This window comes from Rhododendron vialii, chromosome 10a (assembly GCF_030253575.1).
Source record: "Rhododendron vialii isolate Sample 1 chromosome 10a, ASM3025357v1".
Lineage (NCBI taxonomy): Eukaryota > Viridiplantae > Streptophyta > Magnoliopsida > Ericales > Ericaceae > Rhododendron > Rhododendron vialii.
Genome location: NC_080566.1, coordinates 3,554,279 through 3,576,477, shown reverse-complemented (window position 1 = coordinate 3,576,477; position 22,199 = coordinate 3,554,279). Strand labels below are relative to the sequence as shown.

The 22,199-nt window shown below is 41.7% G+C and overlaps 2 protein-coding genes across 2 annotated transcripts; both read left to right on the top strand.

Annotated features, from left to right (window-relative positions):
- The first annotated feature begins 516 nt into the window (after nucleotides 1–516).
- LOC131304699 (uncharacterized) lies at nucleotides 517–21,947 on the top strand. The gene is made up of 6 exons (XM_058332030.1): nucleotides 517–602; nucleotides 688–750; nucleotides 3,640–3,697; nucleotides 21,111–21,401; nucleotides 21,553–21,736; nucleotides 21,832–21,947. The coding sequence occupies exons 4-6, from the start codon at nucleotides 21,180–21,182 to the stop codon at nucleotides 21,945–21,947; spliced, it is 522 nt and encodes a 173-aa protein (XP_058188013.1). The 5' UTR covers nucleotides 517–602; nucleotides 688–750; nucleotides 3,640–3,697; nucleotides 21,111–21,179.
- Nucleotides 6,311–8,062, top strand: LOC131304700 (uncharacterized). The gene is made up of 2 exons (XM_058332031.1): nucleotides 6,311–7,240; nucleotides 7,457–8,062. Exons 1-2 carry the CDS (start codon nucleotides 6,311–6,313, stop codon nucleotides 8,060–8,062), a joined length of 1,536 nt encoding a protein of 511 aa, XP_058188014.1.
- Nucleotides 21,948–22,199: the final 252 nt, after the last annotated feature.

Below are 22,199 nucleotides of genomic sequence, written 5' to 3'. Positions count from 1 at the left end.
TCTCCAAGCACTACAACAAATACCACTTTTTATAGCATAAATTGATAGCGTTTTTTTTAAAAATGCTATTGTAGAGGAGTCATGAGACACGGACAAAAGGGGAAAGAAAACTATAGCGTTTTCATTTATTCTACTACAGCGTTCTATCAATTTTTTCGCGCGCACATCTCTTTTCACCTTTTCCCTCTGCGATTTCCCTCCCTAATTTAGGGCGCCGACCTCTAAAAGATTTCAATCTCTTCCAGATCCTCACAAAACACCGCACCCCGACGCTCACCCTCACCCTCCCCCTCCGCCTATCCTCCACCAGCCTGCAGTAGCTCTCCTGCTACAGTCGTTGGTCGACGCCCTCATCTCGAAAACCGCCTCCCCCCGATCAACGCCGCTCATCCCGAAAACCGCCTCCCCCTTGGTCGACGCCCTAAGCTCTCGGCGTCCGCCGCGTCCTCGTACACAACCACCCCCTCCAGCTGCTCGAAGAACACATGCATATCAGATAAAAGTGTGAGTTCTATCCAACGTGAGTTCTGTTCAGCGTGGTCTTCCTCTCTAATCACTCCGTATCAGATATCAGCGTGGTTCGGATCTTCTGGGTTTCAATAGTGAGTTGTTCTTCCATCAATTGTTTTCTTGTGTGATTTCCCTCTTTTTCTCTCTTTTTATGCTCAATCCCTAATTCGTATACAGAAAGAAGCAAACCTGTTGCGCCAACGGAGGCAAAGAGTCATCTAACAGAGAAGCCCTAAACAGGTTTAGTTTGATTTTCCTTGATTAATTCTTGCCCAAATACAGACTAGGGCTTAACATTGAGTACACTTTTGCCTAGAAAACACAAGAAGATCATTGGGGTTTTAACATGTTTCATTCATACGATTAATGTCATGTTAGCCAGGGCTTTGCATGCTATGCCTCAGTACAAGAAACTTTATATTGTATTTTAATTTTTTCTTGGACTCTGATTCAAGTTAGGATTTCCTCTTCTTTTTTTTTTTTTTTTTGTCTTGTTTGACTTGATTATTTATATTTTACACTTACCCATGTGACTAAACTTCATAATGTAGTTTAAGTTTGTTTGGGAGTGTGGACTTTTTTGTTTTTTTCAATCGGCTTTGTTGTGTTTAGGAATTTGGGCTTTGCTTTGTTTTGTCTTTTTTGTGAAATGGTTGCATGTTCGATTAGAGTAATGAATAGCTCAAAAAAGGGCCCCTAATTTATTTATTCCAATAACAAGCAAGAGTGATTATTTGTTAATTTATATAGGCATGCTTTTGAGATTCCAAGCAAAAGTAATAATCTTTTAATCGATATAGACATGCCTTGGTTCATTATGTGGGCTCCTACCCTACCTTTTGTGAAACAACTATAAAGAAAATCTTTGAAGTGGTCCACTACTTGTGTTTTAATGTCTGATTCTAGTGTCCCTAAATTATTTGAGTGAATGTAAGAGAACTATATAGATGTTCCATCCGTTTGGCATTAAATATTAAGTTATTGTCATAAATTTTAGAAAAAGAACTAGCACTTTTCAGTTTAATACTAAGAGCAGAAGAACTTTACTATTGTATCTTATTACGATGCTAAAAGCATTTTGCTTTTAAAATTCACCACTAAGTTCCAATGAATTTCACTAACTCATAAACTACTATTTTAGGCCAGAATCTAGTTTCCACTTTCGCTCTTGAGGTCATTCTTGATGGGAAGTGGCAACCAATAACCTTAAAGGGTTTTCTCCATTTTCCAGCCATTATGTCTTTCTTCCACTTCCCGAATTTCTCCCTTTTGAGACTGCTATATAGGTGCTGCCTGACAAACCAAAAGTCATGATATAGCTTTATGGGCATAGTCATCAAAATGGTTTTGTTTTAGTCACATTTTCAACTCGTCCAGATAACAAGACATATAGGAGTCTTAAAATCTGTATATCATCTAGGTTAATCAAATATTGGATATCGGAAAGTGTCTCTGCTCTAATCATTTTTTTCTCAATAGAAATGGGATTGTCAAAATTGAAATGGACTTCTCAGACAAAATCCAACTTGTTTTGACGGCTACCAATGTTTGATTAACCAAATTCCACCATGGATAGTTTGCATAATGAGACCTACAAATAGAAGTCAGAGATAATCAAAATGGGACTGTCGTGAGCTCCATTTCTCCTCACATGAGGATCACACGACGGGAACAAAGGGGGGAATCACATGAGATGAGGGCATCATGTAGCAACATGTTCTGATAGAAAATCCATAAAAAGTTAGGGATCTACACCCTATGTCCACATAGTTTGTTCATTTTCACTATTTTGGCCATCAAACAACATATTCTATATTTTCCGTTCACAATTATTTATTTTTTCTTTTGATGACTTTGAAAACATGGTCATCGAAAGACAATTTATATCGTTTTACGTACTCTCCCAGGGGTTTGGGGTAGGGGCTACTAGTTGCATGGGTGGAGCACTTGCAAAAGGTGGCACAAGTTTAGAACATTCTAGCCCCCACAAAGCCATCCTAGCCTATGGGAGCTTAATTTGAACCCTCAACACCAACGTGGATAGCATGGACTTGCGTCAAACTCACAAATTAAAAGACAAATTAGATATCAGCAAATAAACTCCTGCTACATAAGCGACAAACTTACAAATGGCTTATGCACCTTGGTCCTTACATCCAGCGCACAATAGATTTTATTATTTTTCAAAAAGAAAAAATGTTTGGACAGTTGCAGATCTGAATGAGATGTCAATACTACGCTATTCTGAACCTTGATGAGGGAAGCCTTTGATAGAATGCAGTCTATCCATTATAATTCATGCACAAGTAACAAGAAAATCACAAACACAGAGTTTTCATATATGAATAACATGCTTTGGCACATATATTCTTGCTCCCACTGCTCATTTCCGTGACATAGGTATGAACCACAAACCATTGGCAAGTAACCAATAGTTGAGTAGTCATCCCTATAAATTTATATTTCATTTATTCTTGATGTGAAGAGACTACTTGCCACCTATTTAAACTAGACTAGAAAAATTATGCAACCGAACACTTCTTCAGTCATGAGTCCACAGACCCACTCACAAAGACACAAAATAGGAAAAAGATGGGTGTGCGAAAAATACAAACAGCATATACCATAAGAAAATAAAACTTAGGTGCGGGTGAAAAAGATTACCTTCTCGTCATTGTATGACTTGTTTTGGATGACCATGACACCACTATCAAACTTCCGGAGCATTACTGGACTGTTCAACAAAGTGGAGTATAATAAACAACTTGCATATCTTAAGGCCTGAGCTTAGGATTAAGAAAATGCATTAGCCAAAGGGTGGCAATACTTGATAATATAGAATCCCAGTTTCTCCTTAAAGACGCTCCATACACAACACTAACACATCAGCATTCTTCCAAAGAGAACACGCTTGCAATAAATCCTCAGGTGAGATCAGTTCTGCACCAAAGGACACCACAAATGAAATGAAGGACTTCCAAATCGAAACCTAATGGACATTGAAAGCTCATTGTTCTGATTCATTCATCTTGCATAAATATTGGTGTATTATTTTCAGTGCATGGATTTACCTTTGTTTCCTTATTAATATCCTGACCTTCATCGTTCTTTTGCTTCTTGATTCTGCAGTCATAGAAGAATACTGCACCGGTAGAAGTAAACAACCAGTTCAAAGAGGGCTCAACAGGTGTGATTTGATTTTTGCTAGGATTGGCTGAGTGTTTGATTTTTCGTACATGCCTTAGTTGCCTACATTATCTTGACATAGTGCCCAAGAGTGGATAGGTTAGAGTGTGTGTTTATGTAGTATGTGTTTTGTACAATAGTGCAACTTCAAAAGTCCACTAGAGTATATGTAGTGTGTGTTTTTCCGAAGTTAATTAACTAACTGATTGCTTGTTGGCTTTGTTACAAAGGGCTGCATAATTGGTCTTGTTATAAACTGGAAGGTATGAGTGGTCTTTGTAGAAAAACAAGACCTGGGTGGCTACTTGCGAAGCTGATAGGTTTTAAAAGGGTAAAATATGTACTTACCCCTGAACTATTCCAAAAATTTTTACTTCCCCCTCCAACTACCAATTGAACACCTTTGCCCCTTCAACTATAAATCGCTACCTAGTCAGGACAATGTCTCCCTTCCGTCCAAACCATGGACGGAAAACTTAACAAAACACCCTACCCTACCTATTTTGGCGCCATCAGAAGGGTACTTTAGACATTCACTCCCAAACCTTACTCAATCCCTCTTTCATCTTTCAGCATCAAACCATAATTTCTCAAATCGAACCATACTCAATCAGAGAGAGAGAGAGAGAAAGAGACCCATTGCTTCATGACTGGACTGCTCACGGTTGGATTGCTCACCACTGGATGGCATGGACCTTGAGAGCCTTTTATGGAAGCAGATTTTGCAATGGCATTCTACTAGACATTTTGGACTCATTCATAATGGTAGGAATATAAAATATATGCTAGTAATTTGGACAGGACAGGACAGGATAAGAATTTGTCCAATTATAGATCCCACATTTTCTGTCCTTGGAATGCTAGCATCTACCAGATATTTTGGCTTTCTATTTCAGTTTTGATGCATATGTAATGCATAGAACTCTCTCTTTTGGGGCAAGAAAGTAGGGTACTTAAGTGTTTACCAATGAGAGAGAGAGAGAGAGAGAGACGCAAACACAGTGATAACTGGTAGGTTAAAAGAAGAAGAGATAGGGATGAAGAAGAGAACAGATACATATACATATATGGACAGTTAAAAGACATTAATACCCTTACAGTAACCTAGTTATGGTGTTTCATTAAGTTTTTCATCCAAATAGGAGGAATTTTCCTAACTAGGTAACAGTTTTATAGTGGAAGGGGTAAGGGTGTTCAATTGGTAGTTGAAGGGGGAAGTAAAAAATTTCAATATAGTTCGAGGGGCAAGCACATATTTTACCCGTTTTAGAACGTAAATATGTTTGAAACCGTCTTGTGGGAAATTAGGCAATAACTTGTTAATGTTGCTACCTATCTAAGTTTCCACACCTAGCTTCCACTTCTTTTAGTGATGGTTGTGGAATTGAAAAAACTAAGAAAAGATGAGGAAAAAGAGGGTATTCTGCATTCATTTGTTCATGAAGATGTATCTTGCTATTTTGGTATGCTGCATTTTCTTATGGGCGTGTCCTAAGGGTATGGCTTGGAGTGGGTTAGTTCCTACTACAAACCACTTCAGTCTTGATTGTATTTTCAACAGGAGTCATGTTTTTTTCTGCTGCTAAACCATACTGTTTGCTGCTGTGACGAATCTGTAAGCTACATTCTTTTGTATATATGCTGTTGTGTTTCTATTGCTGCCGTGTCTGCTAGTGCTGCTATGTTTTTGCTACTGTGTCTGCCATATCATAGAGCATCATAGAGTAGTGTAATTGCTGCTGCTGTTGTTTTTCTTTGGCTACTGCTATTTTTCTATGGCTGCTGCTGTTGCTGTTTTGCTGCTAATTTTCTGTTATGGCAACTGTTTTTCATGTCAAGATGGTGTATCTTGCTGCTTTTTCCTATGGTGTATAGTCTACTGCTTTTTCCTAGGATTTTTGCTGGCATCCTTAGCGGTTATTGTTCCAAGACGAGTGGACTTACCTTATGTATTACATGTACGATTGTATGATATCAAGAAACAAGCTTGGTGTTGTTAAGATGGTGGACAAAGATTGGGTGCGTTTGAATAGGTAATAGAAAAACTTTTTTAGACAACTATAGATAAACTAGTTACATATTCTTAAAACATTTAACACACTTGGCTTGTACATTTGTAGATGCACTGACAAGTATATAAACGCAACATTGAACTATGTGGAGATGGCTAATCAAAACGCAAGATATTTAGGAAAGATTCTATGCCCTTGCAAACATTGTCGGAATTTGAGTCACCATTCTGTTGATGATGTTTATGAACACTTGGTCATAAATGGAACGGATCCTACATACACAACTTGGTTTCACAATGGGGAGGAACCAAATGTTGCACAAAAACCTAAAGAAGTGAAAATGTCAAATGCGCATAACTTATACAGTGCGACTTATGCACGAGATGCAGACCATCTTGAACCACTTGACGAAGCTAGAGATGAGGTCTTTGCAAAAGCATTAGAGGATGCAGAAACTCCATTATACCCTTGTTGTGAAAAATATACGAAGTTGTCAGCAATTGTTACTTTGTACAAAGATCAAAGCTGAAAATGAATGGACAGATGAGAGTTTCACTATTCTTTTGGGGAAGCTTCAGGATATGTTCCCCATGGATAATACAATGCTATGTTCTGTTCGTGCAGTTAGAAAGTTCCTTAAAAAATTTGAATTGGGTTATAAGAAATTTCATGCTTGTGTGAAGGATTGTTGCTTATTCAGGAAAGAGAACGCAGAATTAGAGAACTGTCCAAAATGTGGTCATTCAAGATGGAAGGTAGGCGTACGCACAAAGCAAATAAAAAAAGGGGTTCCTGCCAAAGTGTTGAGATATTTTCCGATAATTCCAAGGTTTCGGAACATGTATAGGTCATTTGAAGTAGCTAAAGATTTGGCATGGCACTATACTCATAGAAGCAGTGATGCCAAGATGCGACACCCGGTAGATTCACCAACTTGGAAAACAATCGATGATAAGTGGCCATCTTTTTCAGCAGACCCACGGAATCTAAGACTTGGTCTTGCTACCGATGGTTTCAATCCATTCCGGAATTTGAGTTCGACGTATAGTTGTTGGCCCGTTATGCTGGTTATGTACAACTTGCCACCTTGGTTATGGATGAAAAAGGAAAATGTTTTGTTGACACTATTGATCCCAGGACCTAAGCAACCGGGTAATGATATTGATGTATATCTACGACCTCTTATCGAAGACCTACAGATTTTGTGGACCAACGGAGCACCTGTTTATGACAGGTTCACTAACTCTACATTCAATCTGAGGGCCATTTTGATGTGGACAATTCATGATTTTCCAGCATATGGAAATGTTGCCGGGTGTACGACTAAGGGTAAATTTGCATGTCCTATTTGTGGTGAAAATACACATTTTCTATGGCTGAAATTTAGTAGGAAAACTATATATTTGTGCCATAGGTGCTTTCTTCCACCATCTCACTCCTTTCGGAAGAAAAAATCATGGTTTGATGGAAAGGAAGAAAAGGGAAAAAAACCTAGAATCATGACTGGAAAACAAATTTCGGAAACTCTGAAAGTTATGAAGAATGATTGGGGGAAAGGTGGAAAAGGAAATAAAAAATGAAAGCGGGACAATGAAGATAAACAAAGGTGGAAAAAGAGGTCAATCTTATTTGATTTATCATATTGGGAGGTAAGTTTTATCAATCAACATTTTGATCAATTTATATCTTATATTTATATATATTGATCTTAGTATAGTTTATGATTGTTTCTATACTATTCTATGTAGGAATTGCTGGTGCGTAATAACTTAGATGTCATGCATATCATTAAAAATATTATTGAGAGCCTTATTGGCACGCTGTTGGATAGTAACGGAAAATCCAAGGATGGTTTAAATGCTCGCAAGGATATGCAAGATTTGGAAATAAAGCACGACTTGCATCCAGAAGATCGAGGGTCGAGGACATATCTTCCTCCAGCTTCCTATACACTTTCCAAGGATGAAAAGCGAATATTTTGCAAGACGTTGTTTGACTTAAAAGTACCTGATGGGTATAGTTCAAATATTGGGAATTGTGTATCAATGGATGAATTGAAGGTCACAGGTCTCAAATCTCATGATTGCCATGTGCTAATGCTTCAGTTGTTTCCTGTAGCCTTAAAGGGGTTACTACCAACTGGACCCAGAAATGCGATACTTCGCCTTTGTGCATTCTTCAATAAATTGTGTCAAAGAGTTATTGATCAAGAAGAAATGGCATCCCTTGAGGATGAGGTGGTTGAAACGTTATGCATGTTTGAGAGGTTCTTTCCACCTTCATTCTTTGATATCATGGTGCACTTAACAATTCACTTAGGACGAGAAGCACGACTTTGTGGGCCAGTCCAATAACGTTGGATGTACCTTTTTGAGAGGTGAACCCTTTTTGTTTTTTTTTAATGAGTAATCATCTATGGTTTTGTTCATCATCTATGATTGTATAATGTGAATGTACTTTTCTTCACGATTAGACATATGAAGATATACAAACGAAGTGTTGGGAATCATGCACGACCTGAAGGTTGAATAGCAGAACGCTACCTTGTAGAAGAGTGTATAACATTTTGCAGCTGACACATGAAATCTGTGGAAACAACCAATAGGGGACCTCGCAATCAAGATTTTGAGAACTATGTAATTCTCGAAGGTCGTCCAATATCAGCTGCCACATCCATCACATTGACTGATGAAGTTTTAGAAAGTGCACATCGTTACGTTTTATTCAATACAGCCATAGTGGAACCTTATTTGGAGTAATTTTGATGAAATTCTGCTTGCAGAATTCATAAATTTTTATATACATGTGAATCACTTACTCATTCTTTCTTTTTCTATTAGGATGCATATAGAGGAGTTAAAGAACTCAGATGGCAGCCTTGGTCTTCAAAAAAATAAAAGTTTACTTTTGAAAAGGCATGCTAACAACTTTTCAAAATGGTTGAGGGAAAAGGTTACCACTTATTTTGCTTGAGGTTTATCAAGTTTAATATTGTAGTTAGTATAGTATTAATTGGGTTGCATATACTTGAACAGATTCAGGTAAAAGCATGCACAAATAATGAATTGGAGATACTATAATGGCTTGCTAATGGTCCTAGAAAGCATGCCATGAGTTATACGGGTTATATCATCAATGGGCAGCGGTTTCACACAAAGGAAGCTGAGAAATCAACCCAAAATAGTGGTGTTTCCATTGACGCGGCAACTCTGTGTAGATCAAGTGTGAAGGACAATGCACAAGTTATTGATGTAGTTTCATACTACGGGGTGATTAAAGATATAATTTTGTTAGATTATCACACATTTCAACTACCGATGTTCAAGTGTGATTGGGCAAACATTGGTCATGGTGTTAGGATGGAAGATGGTTTTACACTTGTTAAGCTACATCAAAGTCAGACCCAATATGACAAAGATCCATTTATCCTTGCATCCCAAGCAAAGCAAGTTTATTCAAGGGAAACCGAATCTTCGAATTGGTATGTTGTGCTAAAGGCACCTCCTAGGGGATTTTATGACTTGGAAATGTACGAAGAAACTATGGATACATCTTCTAGGCCGTAAGATGTTTCAGCCCTTGGTATGAACGATGACGATGATGATGAAAGGATAACTAATGTTAGAGGAGATGTAGGGAGGTATTCCCGAACAGATACATCTAGTTGCCGAACACGTGGTGTATAAGAACACGTGGGAAATTGAACATGACTGATAGCCGGTCAGTGCATTAAAACAGCGGTAAGGGCCAATGACATGAGAAGTCAAAGGTAAAACTGACTGTTCGGCAGATAAAGACATTTCGATCACATTGGACCAAGTTACATGTGAAGTAGCTGGTCCAAGCAGACTGTTCGGTTATAATACAGCCGAACAGATGAAGCAAGAACCAAGCACGTGATACGAGGGATCACGTGTTAGAAGCAATGCAAATGGTACGTGGGACCATAGTTTGAATATAGACAGGACAGTCATCGTGCTAAACAAGTGTTCGGCAATATGGACCAGTGACATGAGAAGTCAATGGTCCAGGAAGGTTGTACGGGCTCAAGGACCAGTTACATGTGAAGTAACTGGTCCAAGCCGTCTGTTCGGCCATGTGATGGTCGAATAAAGAAAGAGCTCCAATCGAGAGTAGGAGCAGAGGGAATACTCTGGAAGATTCCAGAGTAGTCATGTCCCATAAAGGAATAAAATCCCAAGAATATAGGATCTGAGAAAGATACCCAACGAGTATGGGATGTTCGGCTCTTTATGGAAAAGAATCCTAAAAGGACTCTTTTCCATAAACTGATAAAGAAAACGAGAATCCTTGATATCCTGGGTTTCCTATACGGGTTAGGAATCCTATGGCAACAGGAATGCTTGGGCAACAAGCATACGCATATCTATAAATATGAGGTAAACCTAGAGGCAAAAAGTATGCAGTACATTGCTTTCATATTGCTTTCCTACTGATAATTAGGGTTTGATTGCTAGTACGTGATACTAACAAAGGCATCGGAGGGCCTTTGCCACGAAAGGCAAAGGTGCGCTCACCCCCTGTCTATTTTGCAGATTAGGGTTCCGACGACGAATTAGGGTTCCGGTGAAGAGGCATGAATAAGCCGTTGCAATCCAGTTGATCGAAGGCATCAATTGTTTTCATCCCCCTACAATTGGCGCCGTCTGTGGGAAACGAAAGAGTTCCCTTTTGAAATACGACCATGGTGGAGGTAAATCCAGCAACACCGCGCGACCCAAAAGATGTGTTAGATGAAGGAAGGGATAAATCACCACCTGGGGCTCCGAGAAAGCCCTAGGGTGGGCACAGGAGGACCACGAGTAAGGACCGCCCCCTTACCGTCCATCACAACTCCAAAAATAGAGATGGAGAGACGGCTTCGAGATCCACGAGAAGGAGTAAATCCCATCGAAGGGATGGATCGGTCGCACACTCCAGGAGTGAGCACCGTAGCAATGACGTTCTTGATAAAAAGAGGCAAGAAGTCGAGGAGTATGCTCGTCTGATTAAAAAATGAGAGCATGAGATCAGAGAATTAGAAAGAATCAGGGAACATCCGAAGGATTCCGGACTATCTCGAAGAAATTCTAGAGGCAGCGGGTATGCTGTGGTACAATACAGAAAAGCTCCTTCACGAGGAAGAAGGAGCAGAAGCAGAAGTCCAACCCTAAAGCGACATAGAGCTTCTCCACGAAAAGAGAGGAGCAAGACCCGAACACCGGAGAGAAGGGCTTCTTCACGAAAAAGGAGAAGCAGAGACCGAAGTTCCACCCCTGAAGAGGAGGAAACAAGGAAACATCATCGTGATAGGTACGAGAGACCTGATGCTGATTGGGCCAAAGCTACGGCTCATAGATCTAAGGAGATCGAGGAGGGGACAGTGACTGCACGAGAAGCAGCACGCAAGGCCCTAAGTAACATTGCAGCCTCCCCTTTTGCAAAGAGGCTACAAGAGGCTAGGTTGTCGAGCAGAGTGAAGCACGGTACGTTCGTACTTTACGAGACAAATACAGATCCCGTAGCTCACATCCAGCATTACCAGCAGGCTATGTTCATGCACGAGGGAGATGATGCCATCTTATGCAAGATGTTCCCCTCCAGCCTTGGTAAAGTGGCTTTAGCCTGGTTTCATAAACTGGGCCCGCAATCCATACGAGGATGGAGGCAGTTGGCCGAGGAATTCACTGCTCGGTTCCTGACGAGCAGAAAGGCCCTAAAGACCTTTGAGAGTCTATCCACCATGAAACAGGAGGAGAACGAGCAGATAAGGGATTATGCAAAGAAGTACTGGGAAACTTTCAACGAGATTGAAAGCTGCAGTGAAGAGTACGCAATTGCCACCTTCAAGACTGGTTTGCCTGTTCGGGGGGAGCTATGCCGGTCATTGAATAAACATCCGGTAGCCACTTTGGCTAAATTGATGGAACGGATAAAGCAACATGCCAGAATGGAGGATGACATACTCCGTGAGGATGGCAGGACGGTTGCCGAACAGCCGAAGGCACCTGCCAAAAAGGTGGATAAGCCAGAGCCCAAGACTTATAGAGAGAGAAGGGAATATGGGTAGGCTAAGAAAGAGCCGTACAAAGATAAGCAAGCTCCTGACCCAAAATCTTTCTTTTCTATCGCAACGGTTTGGAAGGAACCAATATACAGGATTCTTTATCGAATAAAGAATCAGCCATATTTTAAGTGGCCCCCGAGTCTAGGCGGAGACAAGGATGCAAAACGTGCTACGAATCAGCACTGCAGTTACCACAAAGATTGGGGTCACATGACTGAGGATTGCGAGATGTACAAGAGGCACCTTGATGATTTGGTCTCTCGAGGCTACCTCAAGGAATTTATCCAGGAGGATCCAAAGGAGAAAGGGAAAGCTATGGAGCTGGGTTACGAACAAAACCCTAAAGGAATAATCCATATGATACATGGGTTGGCCACACCTTATACGGGAAATGAGGTTAGGCTGTTACAAAGGCAAGTCAAGCACGATCAGCACGTGATGCGATTGGGAAACAAGAGAGGGCGAGAGGCTGATGTATGCAATGAGAGCTTGGCATTCAGTGATGATGACCTGGGAGAGGTCTAAATACCCCACAACGATGCTTTGGTCGTAACCCTACGAGTTGGAGAATATGACATTGAAAGGATTTTAGTGGACTCAGGAAGTTGTACAGAGGTAATGTACTACGATGCCTTCAAGAAGCTGGGATTGGCCCAAACAGACTTAGAACCATCCTCAACACCTTTGATCGGGTTCAGTGCAGGAGCAGTTTGGCCCCTGGGAAAGGTAACTCTATCTGTTCGGGCTGGAACCGTGGTGTTAAGAACAGATTTTTTAGTTGTCGATGTTCCCTCTTCCTATAACGCGATTATAGGAAGGACATGGTTGCACAAGATGAAGGCAGTCTCCTCGACTTATCACCAGATGGTGAAATTCCCAGGATCAAATAGGGTTGAAGTGCTCAGAGGTAATCAGAAAGTTGCTCAACAATGTTTGATCTCCATTATTAAAAGAGCCCCAAAGGTCCACCATGTCCATACATTAAAAGTACTAGACCAACCAACTATCGAGGATGTTGGAAGAAGTCCGGCTGAAAAAGTGGTAGAAGGCTTGGAGAAGATTCAGATCAACGAGACTGATCCTGAGAAATATTTTTTAATTGGGGAATCATTACCAGCGGAGGAAAAGGCTGAATTAGTAAGATTTCTGAAGGAATATGTTGATGTATTTGCATGGATACCAAAGGAGATGCCCGGAGTGGATGCAGATGTGATCTGTCACCATTTAAACATTGATCCTCAACATAGGCCGATCATTCAGAGAAAGAGGAGGGCAGCCGTGCAGCATGTGGATGCAGTAATAGAAGAGGTCGATCGTTTACTGGAGGCTAAAGCGATACGCGAGGTTTACTACCCAGAATGGCTATCCAACACGGTTGTGGTGAAGAAAAAGAATGGGAAGTGGCATGTCTGCGTAGATTTCACAGACCTAAACAAAGCGTGCCCAAAGGATAGTTTTCCTCTTCCAAGAATTGACTAGTTGGTTGACGCAACTGCTGGTTATGAGCGAATGAGTTTTCTTGATGCATATCGAGGGTATCATCAAATTGCTATGTTCGGCCCTGATCAAGAGAAGACTTCGTTTATCACACCACGAGGGTTGTACTGCTATAGTGTTATGCCGTTTGGGCTAAAAAATGCTGGGGCAACATACCAAAGACTTGCAACCATCATGTTCAAGAAATTGCTTGGAAAGACTATGGAAGTTTACATAGATGATATGGTGGTAAAAAGTCGAGATAAACAGGGGCATATAGCTGATTTGAAAGAGGTTTTCGAAATCCTGAGGAAGTACAAATTGAAACTCAACGCCTCGAAATGTGTGTTTGGAGTTGGTTCAGGAAAGTTTCTCGGCCATTTGGTAACCATGAGAGGGTTTGAGGCTAACCCCGAGCAAATTGCTGCCCTACAGAGGCTACAAAGTCCTAAAACCACTAAGGAAGTCCAGAGACTGACTGGAATGGCTGCAGCACTTAACAGATTCATAAGCAGGTCAAGTGACAAGTGCAGACCCTTTTTTCAATTGCTGAAAAAAAGGAAGGGATTTGAATGGGGAGCAGAGTGTGAACAAGCCTTCCAGAACCTTAAGAAGTATCTGGCCGAGCCCCCACTTTTGTCAACACCACAACAAGGTGAGTCTTTAATTTTGTACTTAGCTGTTTTCGAGCATGCAGTAAGTGCAGTCCTGTTGAGGGACTTAGGGATAGAGCAAATCCCTATTTATTATGTTAGTAAGACATTGCTAGAAGCAGAAACGAGATATCTGCCATTAGAAAAGCTTGTCCTGGCACTTAGGACAGCCACAAGGAAACTGCCACACTACTTCCAAAGTCACAAAGTTGTGATTTACACAGAGTTTCCATTAAAATCACTGCTACGAAAAGCGGACTTCTCGGGAAGGATCTCGACATGGTCTGTCGAATTGAACCAGTATGATATCGATTATCAGCCACGGACGGCAATCAAAGGCCAAGTATTGGCTGATTTTATGGCAGAATTTTCTCCCACGGTGGCTCTCCTGCCTCCTACGAGAAAGGAGCAGGCAACAAAGACATCACCCATGAAGAATCAACACTTAGCCGAACAGGATCCTATGGAATGGAAGCTATTCGTCGACGGATCAGCGTGTAATTCTGGTTCTGGAATTGGTGTTGTTATTTTCCTCCTGAAGGAGTGCTAATTGAACTATCTGTTCGGCTTGGATTCAGTGCATCGAATAATGTAGCAGAGTATGAGGCACTCTTGGCTGGTTTGAGATGTGCAAAGACCCTAAAAGCAAAACGGGTTAGGGTGTATTGTGATTCACAGCTTGTGGTCAATCAGCTGTCCGGCGAATATGAAACTCGAAATGAAAAGATGGTGGCCTACGTGCAGGCAGCTAAAGACTTACTTGATACCTTCGAAAGGGTGTACATTGAACAGATAAGTTCTGGACAGAATGCACATGCAGATTCATTAGCTCGGTTGGCTGCAGCTGTATCAGCTGAGTTCAAAAGGAAGGTAGCAGTCGATTATCTAAGCGAGCCGAGCATTGGAAGAAGTGTGGACTTGGTCTTGGACGTGAACCAAGGCCCAAGTTGGATGGATCCAATCATGGAGTTCTTACGAGATGAGATACTCCCTTCTGATAAAAAGGAGGCTCATAAAATTAGGGTCAAATCTGCTAGGTTTTGGTTGTCCCCAGAGGGTAAGTTATTCAAAAAATCTTTTACAGGCCCGTATTTGCTATGCGTGCATCCTAAAATGGTGCAAAAATTCCTTCATGAAATCCACGAAGGAACATGTGGGAGCCATGCTGGAGGCAGATCCATTGCCCACCGAGCAATTACCCAAGGCTATTGGTGGCCACACATGCAGGAAGATGCAAAGGTGTATGTAAAGATTTGTGAGAAGTGTCAAAAATTCTCACCAATGATTCGAACACCCGCTGAGGATCTGCTGCCTTTAACAAGTCCCTGGCCGTTTGCTCAATGGGGGATGGATATCGTAGGTCCACTACACAAAGCAACTGGGAATCGAAAGTTCCTGCTTGGGGCAACTGACTATTTTACTAAGTGGATTGAGGCAGAACCATTGGCCAAAATCACTGAACCCATGATAGAAAGGTTCGTGTAGAAGAGCATTATCACTCGCTTTGGGGTCCCTTACTCTTTGATCACAGACAATGGATCACAATTTCAGAAGAAGTTTAAGGCTTTTTGTGCCCAGTATGGAATACGAAATTATTATTCCACCCCAGCCTACCCTCAGAGTAATGGGCAAGCAGAGGCGTCTAATAGACGGGATCAAGAAACGGCTGGACAAAGCTAAAGGGAAGTGGCATGACGAGATACCATTGGTTTTATGGGCACACCGAACAACGCCTAGGAGGTCTACGGGAGAGACCCCCTATTCATTAGCTTATGGAACAGAGGCTGTCATACCTTTGGAAGTCGGTTTGCCGACCAACAGGACCGTTTTGGTTGAAAGTGGCGGCAATGACAGAGCCCTTGAAATTGAGCTTGATCTCGCCGAGGAGAGGAGAGAAAGGGCATTGGTCCATCTGGCATCCTACCAGGAGCAGCTAATGAAGAGCTATAACAAGCATGTTCACCCTCGAGAGTTTGGTGTTGGGGACCTCGTACTACGAAAAGTGCTCGGCAACACCAAGGTGGCCAATGAAGGCAAGTTGGGGGCCAATTGGGAAGGCCCTTATCGCGTAATCGAGATTGTGGGTATTGGGGCCTACAAATTGACAGATTTGGATGGTAATCCACTTCCGAGGCCTTAGAATGTCCATAATCTACGGAAATTCTTTGTTTAAAGAAGCATTAAGTTCTGTTTTAGAGTTGCACTACGTACTTGTGCGGGAATTACGAATATAATTCCCTTGTTCTAGTTTTGATTATTCTAGTTGCAAGGGGTACGAATAACGCCCTCTTGAGTTTTACAGATTATGAATAAAGTCACTTTTTAGTATAACTGTTGTGTTCTTGGTATTTGTTTGAAAAATACGAACTACGAGATTAGTTTTCCTCATTCGTATCGTGGAGCAGGGTATACATTTAAGTACGTGATACTTAAACGTTAACGTTATCCAAAACAAGTATTTTTGAGTACGTGAAACTTAAAACACAAGTACGTAAGTATTTTTGAGTACGTGAAACTTAAAACACAAGTACGTAAGTATTTTTGAGTACGTGAAACTTAAAAACTTGTACGTACATGACACTTAGAAGATATACGGTATGAGAACACTTGTATGTCTGTTCTTAAGTACGTGACACTTAAGAAACACTTGTATGATTGTTCTTAAGTACGTGAAGCTTAACATATTTTTAAGTACGAGACACTTAAACCAAACGAGTATATGTTAGCCATAACTATTTAAGTACGAGCCACTTAAATAGGGATTAAGTACGAGAAACTTAGACAAGTCTTTACGTACGTGAAACTTAAAGACAGTACACGAAATCATGTTTGCTAAAAGTATGAAATACTTATGCAAACAAGCAAAACAAATGATGATCAACAGTACAAAATACTTGAACATTATGCCACGAAGGGCCGAATACCTGTGTTAACAAAGTACTATTGCCTCACAGGGCCAAAATAAGTTTATGGTCACGAGGGACCAGCAACCAAACTCAAACAGTTCATATACTTACCACATCAGTCCACATTCTGGACCTCTGGAACGTTAGTGTTGATCTCAGTATTGGCACCATCTTCAACTGGATTCTCCTCCAGGTTTATGGGTTCATTCGCTGGGTCCTGGACAGGTGGGCGTTCCGTCGAAGCATCACAGGTATGTGTTGGGGTCTCTCCTCCAACGTTGGCAAATTCTTCGATTTGTTGCTCAATGTCATCTTCAAGATGCTCCGCTTGATCCTGAATGTTTTGAGCACTGGTGCTCGGCAGATCATTGTCAGACCAGAAGGGAGCGTCCTCGGCAACCCCTAATTTAGTAAGACATGCTTCCCAGCAGGATGCCCAAATTTGATCCTGAATTCCTGGCATCTGTTCCACGTAACTTGCTGTAGCTGTGTCAAAACCTTTTTGGTAGCCTTCTTCAAAAGCTATCTTCTTAGTACCATCGATTTCAGCTAAAGCCTGGCTGAGGTTGCCCTTAGCAGTTTCAAGCTTGCTTTTTGCCCCCACAAGTTTAGCTTTAGCTTTATCTCTCTCTCTCAAGCCTGGTAATTGTCTGCAGTTGCCTGGTGTTGTCTCTTAAGAGCCTATTGCGTTCTGATTCAATCTCTTGTAGTTTTTGACCCAGCATCATCATTTTCTGAACAAACTGGAAAGCAACTAGTGGTTATTAGAAATCAAGAGCCTACCAGAAACACAGACTACGAGAGCAGCTTGTATAGAAAGACCTATTACCTTGATTCCACTGACGAGACCAGTGGACACCAATCGATCTGGAAAAGATGAAGCCTCTTTCTGGATGTCTACAGGTAGTAGCAAGCCTTGTGCAAGCGCAAGTGCAGTCTCAGAGGAACTAGCACTGTCCCCAATATGGACGGGTCGATCTCCCCTTATGAGTTGAGGGGCCCATATTTGAGGAAGCATTTGGGAGTTTGGAGATGGAAGCTGGTTGCCAGTTATGTCAGCATGTTCAGCTAGAGTACTCTGGTCCTCGTTCCTAGGACGTTTGTTCCGATTGGCATCTGTAGCCTCCTGGGAACTATCATGTTCCCAAGGAGAGGTGGAGGATCGTGTCAAAGACCCTCTAGTTCGGCGAGGTGGTGGGTGAGCATGCCCAGTTGCCCCCCCCCCCCCCCCCCCCCCCCCCCCCTGACCTCGACCTCGTGCGGACGCAGTAAGTAACGAGCTCAGGTTAAGAGGTTGACGGGTCATTGTACCTGGATTACGAGGGGATCGAGAATAACCAGAAGAAGAAGATTGGCTGGTATCACGATTTGAAACCAGCTGTACAGGCTGTTGTTGTTCAGAAACTAGTCCACGTGTAGATCTTCTAAGTCTTAAACGAGGGAGCGGCACGCCTTCTGAAATGGGAACTTCACCAGGTAGACCAGCAACAGTAACCCCAGCACAGGATCTCGAACTTCGTGGTTGGGGAGCAGTCGACGTTGAGGCAGCACTAGTACTTGGGTTGGCGAGTCTCCTGTCTATAACCCTTCTGTACGAAGGGTCGTATCCCAGCAGTATATCAGCATCACGACCACGACCTGCTGTTCAGGTACCAGGTACGCCTATGTATTTTAAAATTTTATTGATGTCCTCTGTTCGGACGTAGCTCGGCTCTCGTCTTGGACGCCTGTTAGCGTTTTCAGCTGCAAGAGCAAATGATCAAAGTTATAATTGGACATATCGAAAAGCTATGAAAAGAAAGTAAACGAAGATTACAAAGTGAAATTAGGAGCGTACGTGGGTAACCCCATATGTGGGGGCAATGCAAACCCACCACCTGGCCGTCCTCCCCTATTGGCTCGAACGCTCCCGTTATGTAAAGAAAATCAACTTCGTGGTCACGAGCAGAGTCTGGCAAATTGAGCACGAGACGCTTGTCTGCTTTCCTAACTTTGAAATAAAATGTGTTGTATTCGGGGTTTAGCACAATGCTATACCACCATTGGATGTCCCAGATTTCCAGTTGGGTCCCCAAAATCCTATTCAGGGCTATTACTCCCATCACTAACCTAAAGAAATTGGTCGAAACCTGCATTGGTGTGATTCGATACCAGTTTAGGATTTGACGAAGTAATGGGTGTAAGGGAAAACGAACTCCGCCTTCGACTATGGCTACAATTGGGATACACATCCTATCCCATGAACCGCCGTCCCTGTCTGCACCTAAAGGGGCGAGTTCAAGCCCCACGTTCTCAAGGATGTCATACTTAATCCTAAACGCCACCATGACAGTTGGGGTTTCACAGAGTTTCCTAAACTTATTGGGTTTTGGAGGGTTATCATGTTCATCCGCCATGGATATATTCGAAGGTAACGTAAAAATAAGAATGGGCGTGACTGAAACCCTAGAAATGACTTGAAAATCTGAGAATGAGATCTCAGATGGAAACCCAAGCAGAAGAAATCGAGTTAGAACGAGAATCTTACAAAGATACTGTGACGATTTCCTGAAATGCAATCGAGTTTGCAGATGGCGGCGATGGCGGATGACGGGATATTCTCACCTGGTTTCTAGAGAGAGAAGGAGCGAGTTTAAGTCTTGGGTAAAAAACCTAAAAGGAACCCTTTCAGGGGTTTAAGGGCAAGAAACGAAGACGAAACGTCTCCTCTTACGCCGTTACAGATTAAAGTAACGGAAAGTAAAAACCGTTCTGACGCCGTTTCATAGAACGTCAGTTCGAAATCAATGATAGGCATACGAAACGTGCCACGTGGAATCGTTACCTCGAGATGGCACGAAGGCAAAGGTGCCAAAGCATCAAATGAGTATTAGAATTATGACTGCGCGGGGTCAGAAGAGTCTAGTCTAAAATAAATTTTTGTCTCTAAGCTTCATGTATTGCCCCCGAACAGTGGTAAATAAATGAAGCAGAGGAGCAATTGTAGGGAGGTATTCCCAAACAGATACATCTAGTTGCCGAACACGTGGTGTATAAGAACACGTGGGAAATTGAACATGACTGATAGCCGGTCAGTGCATTAAAACAACGGTAAGGGCCAATGACATGAGAAGTCAAAGGTAAAACTGACTGTTCGGCAGATAGAGACATTTCGATCACATTGGACCAAGTTACATGTGAAGTAGCTGGTCCAAGCAGACTGTTCGGTTATAATACAGCCGAACAGATGAAGCAAGAACCAAGCACGTGATACGAGGGATCACGGGTTAGAAGCAATGCAAATGGTACGTGGGACCATAGTTTGAATATAGACAGGACAGTCATCGTGCTAAACAAGTGTTCGGCAATATGGACAAGTGACATGAGAAGTCAATGGTACGGTCCAGGAAGGTTGTACGGGCTCAAGGACCAGTTACATGTGAAGTAACTGGTCCAAGCCGTCTGTTCGGCCATGTGACGGCCGAACAAAGAAAGAGCTCTAATCGAGAGTAGGAGCAGAGGGAATACTCTGGAAGATTCCAGAGTAGTCATGTCCCATAAAGGAATAAGATCCCAAGAATATAGGATCTGAGAAAGATACCCAACGAGTATGGGATGTTCGGCTCTTTATGGAAAAGAATCCTAAAAGGACTCTTTTCCATAAACTGATAAAGGAAACGAGAATCCTTGATATCCTGGGTTTCCTATACGGGTTAGGAATCCTATGGCAACAGGAATGCTTGGGCAACAAGCATACGCATATCTATAAATATGAGGTAAACCTAGAGGCAAAAGGTATGCAGTACATTGCTTTCATATTGCTTTCCTACTGATAATTAGGGTTTGATTGCTAGTACGTGATACTAACAAAGGCATCGGATGGCCTTTGCCACGAGAGGCAAAGGTGCGCTCACCCCCTGTCTATTTTGCAGATTAGGGTTCCGACGACGAATTAGGGTTCCGGTGAAGTGGCACAAATAAGCCGTTGCAATCCAGTTGATCCAAGGCATCAATTGTTTTCATCCCCCTACAGGAGATTGTGAGGGTACATGGATTGAGGATTTCTAGTCATTGCGCCGTGTAACTTTTGGTTTTTCTTTTTTCGTTTGTATCTTGCTAGGATCTTTTTTGGTTTGTAACTTTTGGTATGTTGTACTAAAGGTACCTCCCAGGATCTTGTGGTTTGTATATTGCCATTGTGCCTTAATTTGGTGTTCATATTATACTTGGATATCCGTTTAGTTAATTTCTGATTGCTGCTATGTTACTGGTGCAGATTGGTTTTGTTTCTTCGGTTAACTTGTTTCTTTTATGTATTCAGTAACATGTATATCCAGCCGAGGCACTTGTCCAAAATGTTGACAAGCTATGAAAGGTTAAAGCAGAAAAAATGGATCAAAACTTAGTACAATTGAAGGCTGCTGGAGTCAAGAATGTGCCAAAGTTTTTGTTGGGCTTAAATCAAAGTGCCAACATTAAAGTTAATGATAAGGAAGAAGTTGACATTGGGCGTGCAGTTGAGGGTGATGAAGACATCGTACTATTTGATGGCGAAAAAAGTTTGTGTTCTAATAATGACAATGATGATCCTTCAGGGTCTAAAACAAATGAGGTGATGTTTCTATAGGATGTATAGTATACTCTTTGATAGGTTAATGTACTTCTACATTTATTACATATACGTGCTCTTTTTATAATTTACATGCTCATTACAATGTTGCCCATTCCCCTTCATTCATGCATTGCTTTTTTCATATTTTTAGGTGAATGGTACAGGTCCAAGAAATAAGAAGGATTGTTCTAGTGCACAACCTCTGAGAAAATCACAAAGAACTCAAGAACAGGGTGGCAGTACCCAGGGAGCAACCCAAGCTCAGCAGCTTCCCACATCACCTACTGAACAACCTGACATGTTTTGCAGCCCACATACGGTTGTTGGTTGTGTGGGTGAGAAACAATATTTTGAGTTTATTTCTTGTTTGTTTACTTTTTTTTATTTAATGTTTTAGAAGTACATTCATATCCAATGCTAAACTCTATAGAAACTCCTGCAAGCCCTTCAAGAACGTCACAAAATCTCAAGCGCAAAAGAGGCCCTACCAAGCTGAAAACCATTGCTATAGATGGAAGTAGTCGGATTGAAGTTAGGGAATGGTGAACCAATAGGTGAGGGATTAGTCAAGTTGTCTTCTTTCTTCAGACCTCCAGTTCGAGAGATTGTACCATATACACTAAAGGATTGGCGAAAGCTTCCTTCGGCAATGGCAGAAATCCTATGGCAATCTATTAAGGTATGTCATAGTGCCCAACTATTATAATGCTTTTAGTTACACAATAATAGAATTTCAACTCTCTTTTTTCATATCTTGACTGATCCAATCTTCATGAAGAAGGGCATAGAGTTACATGA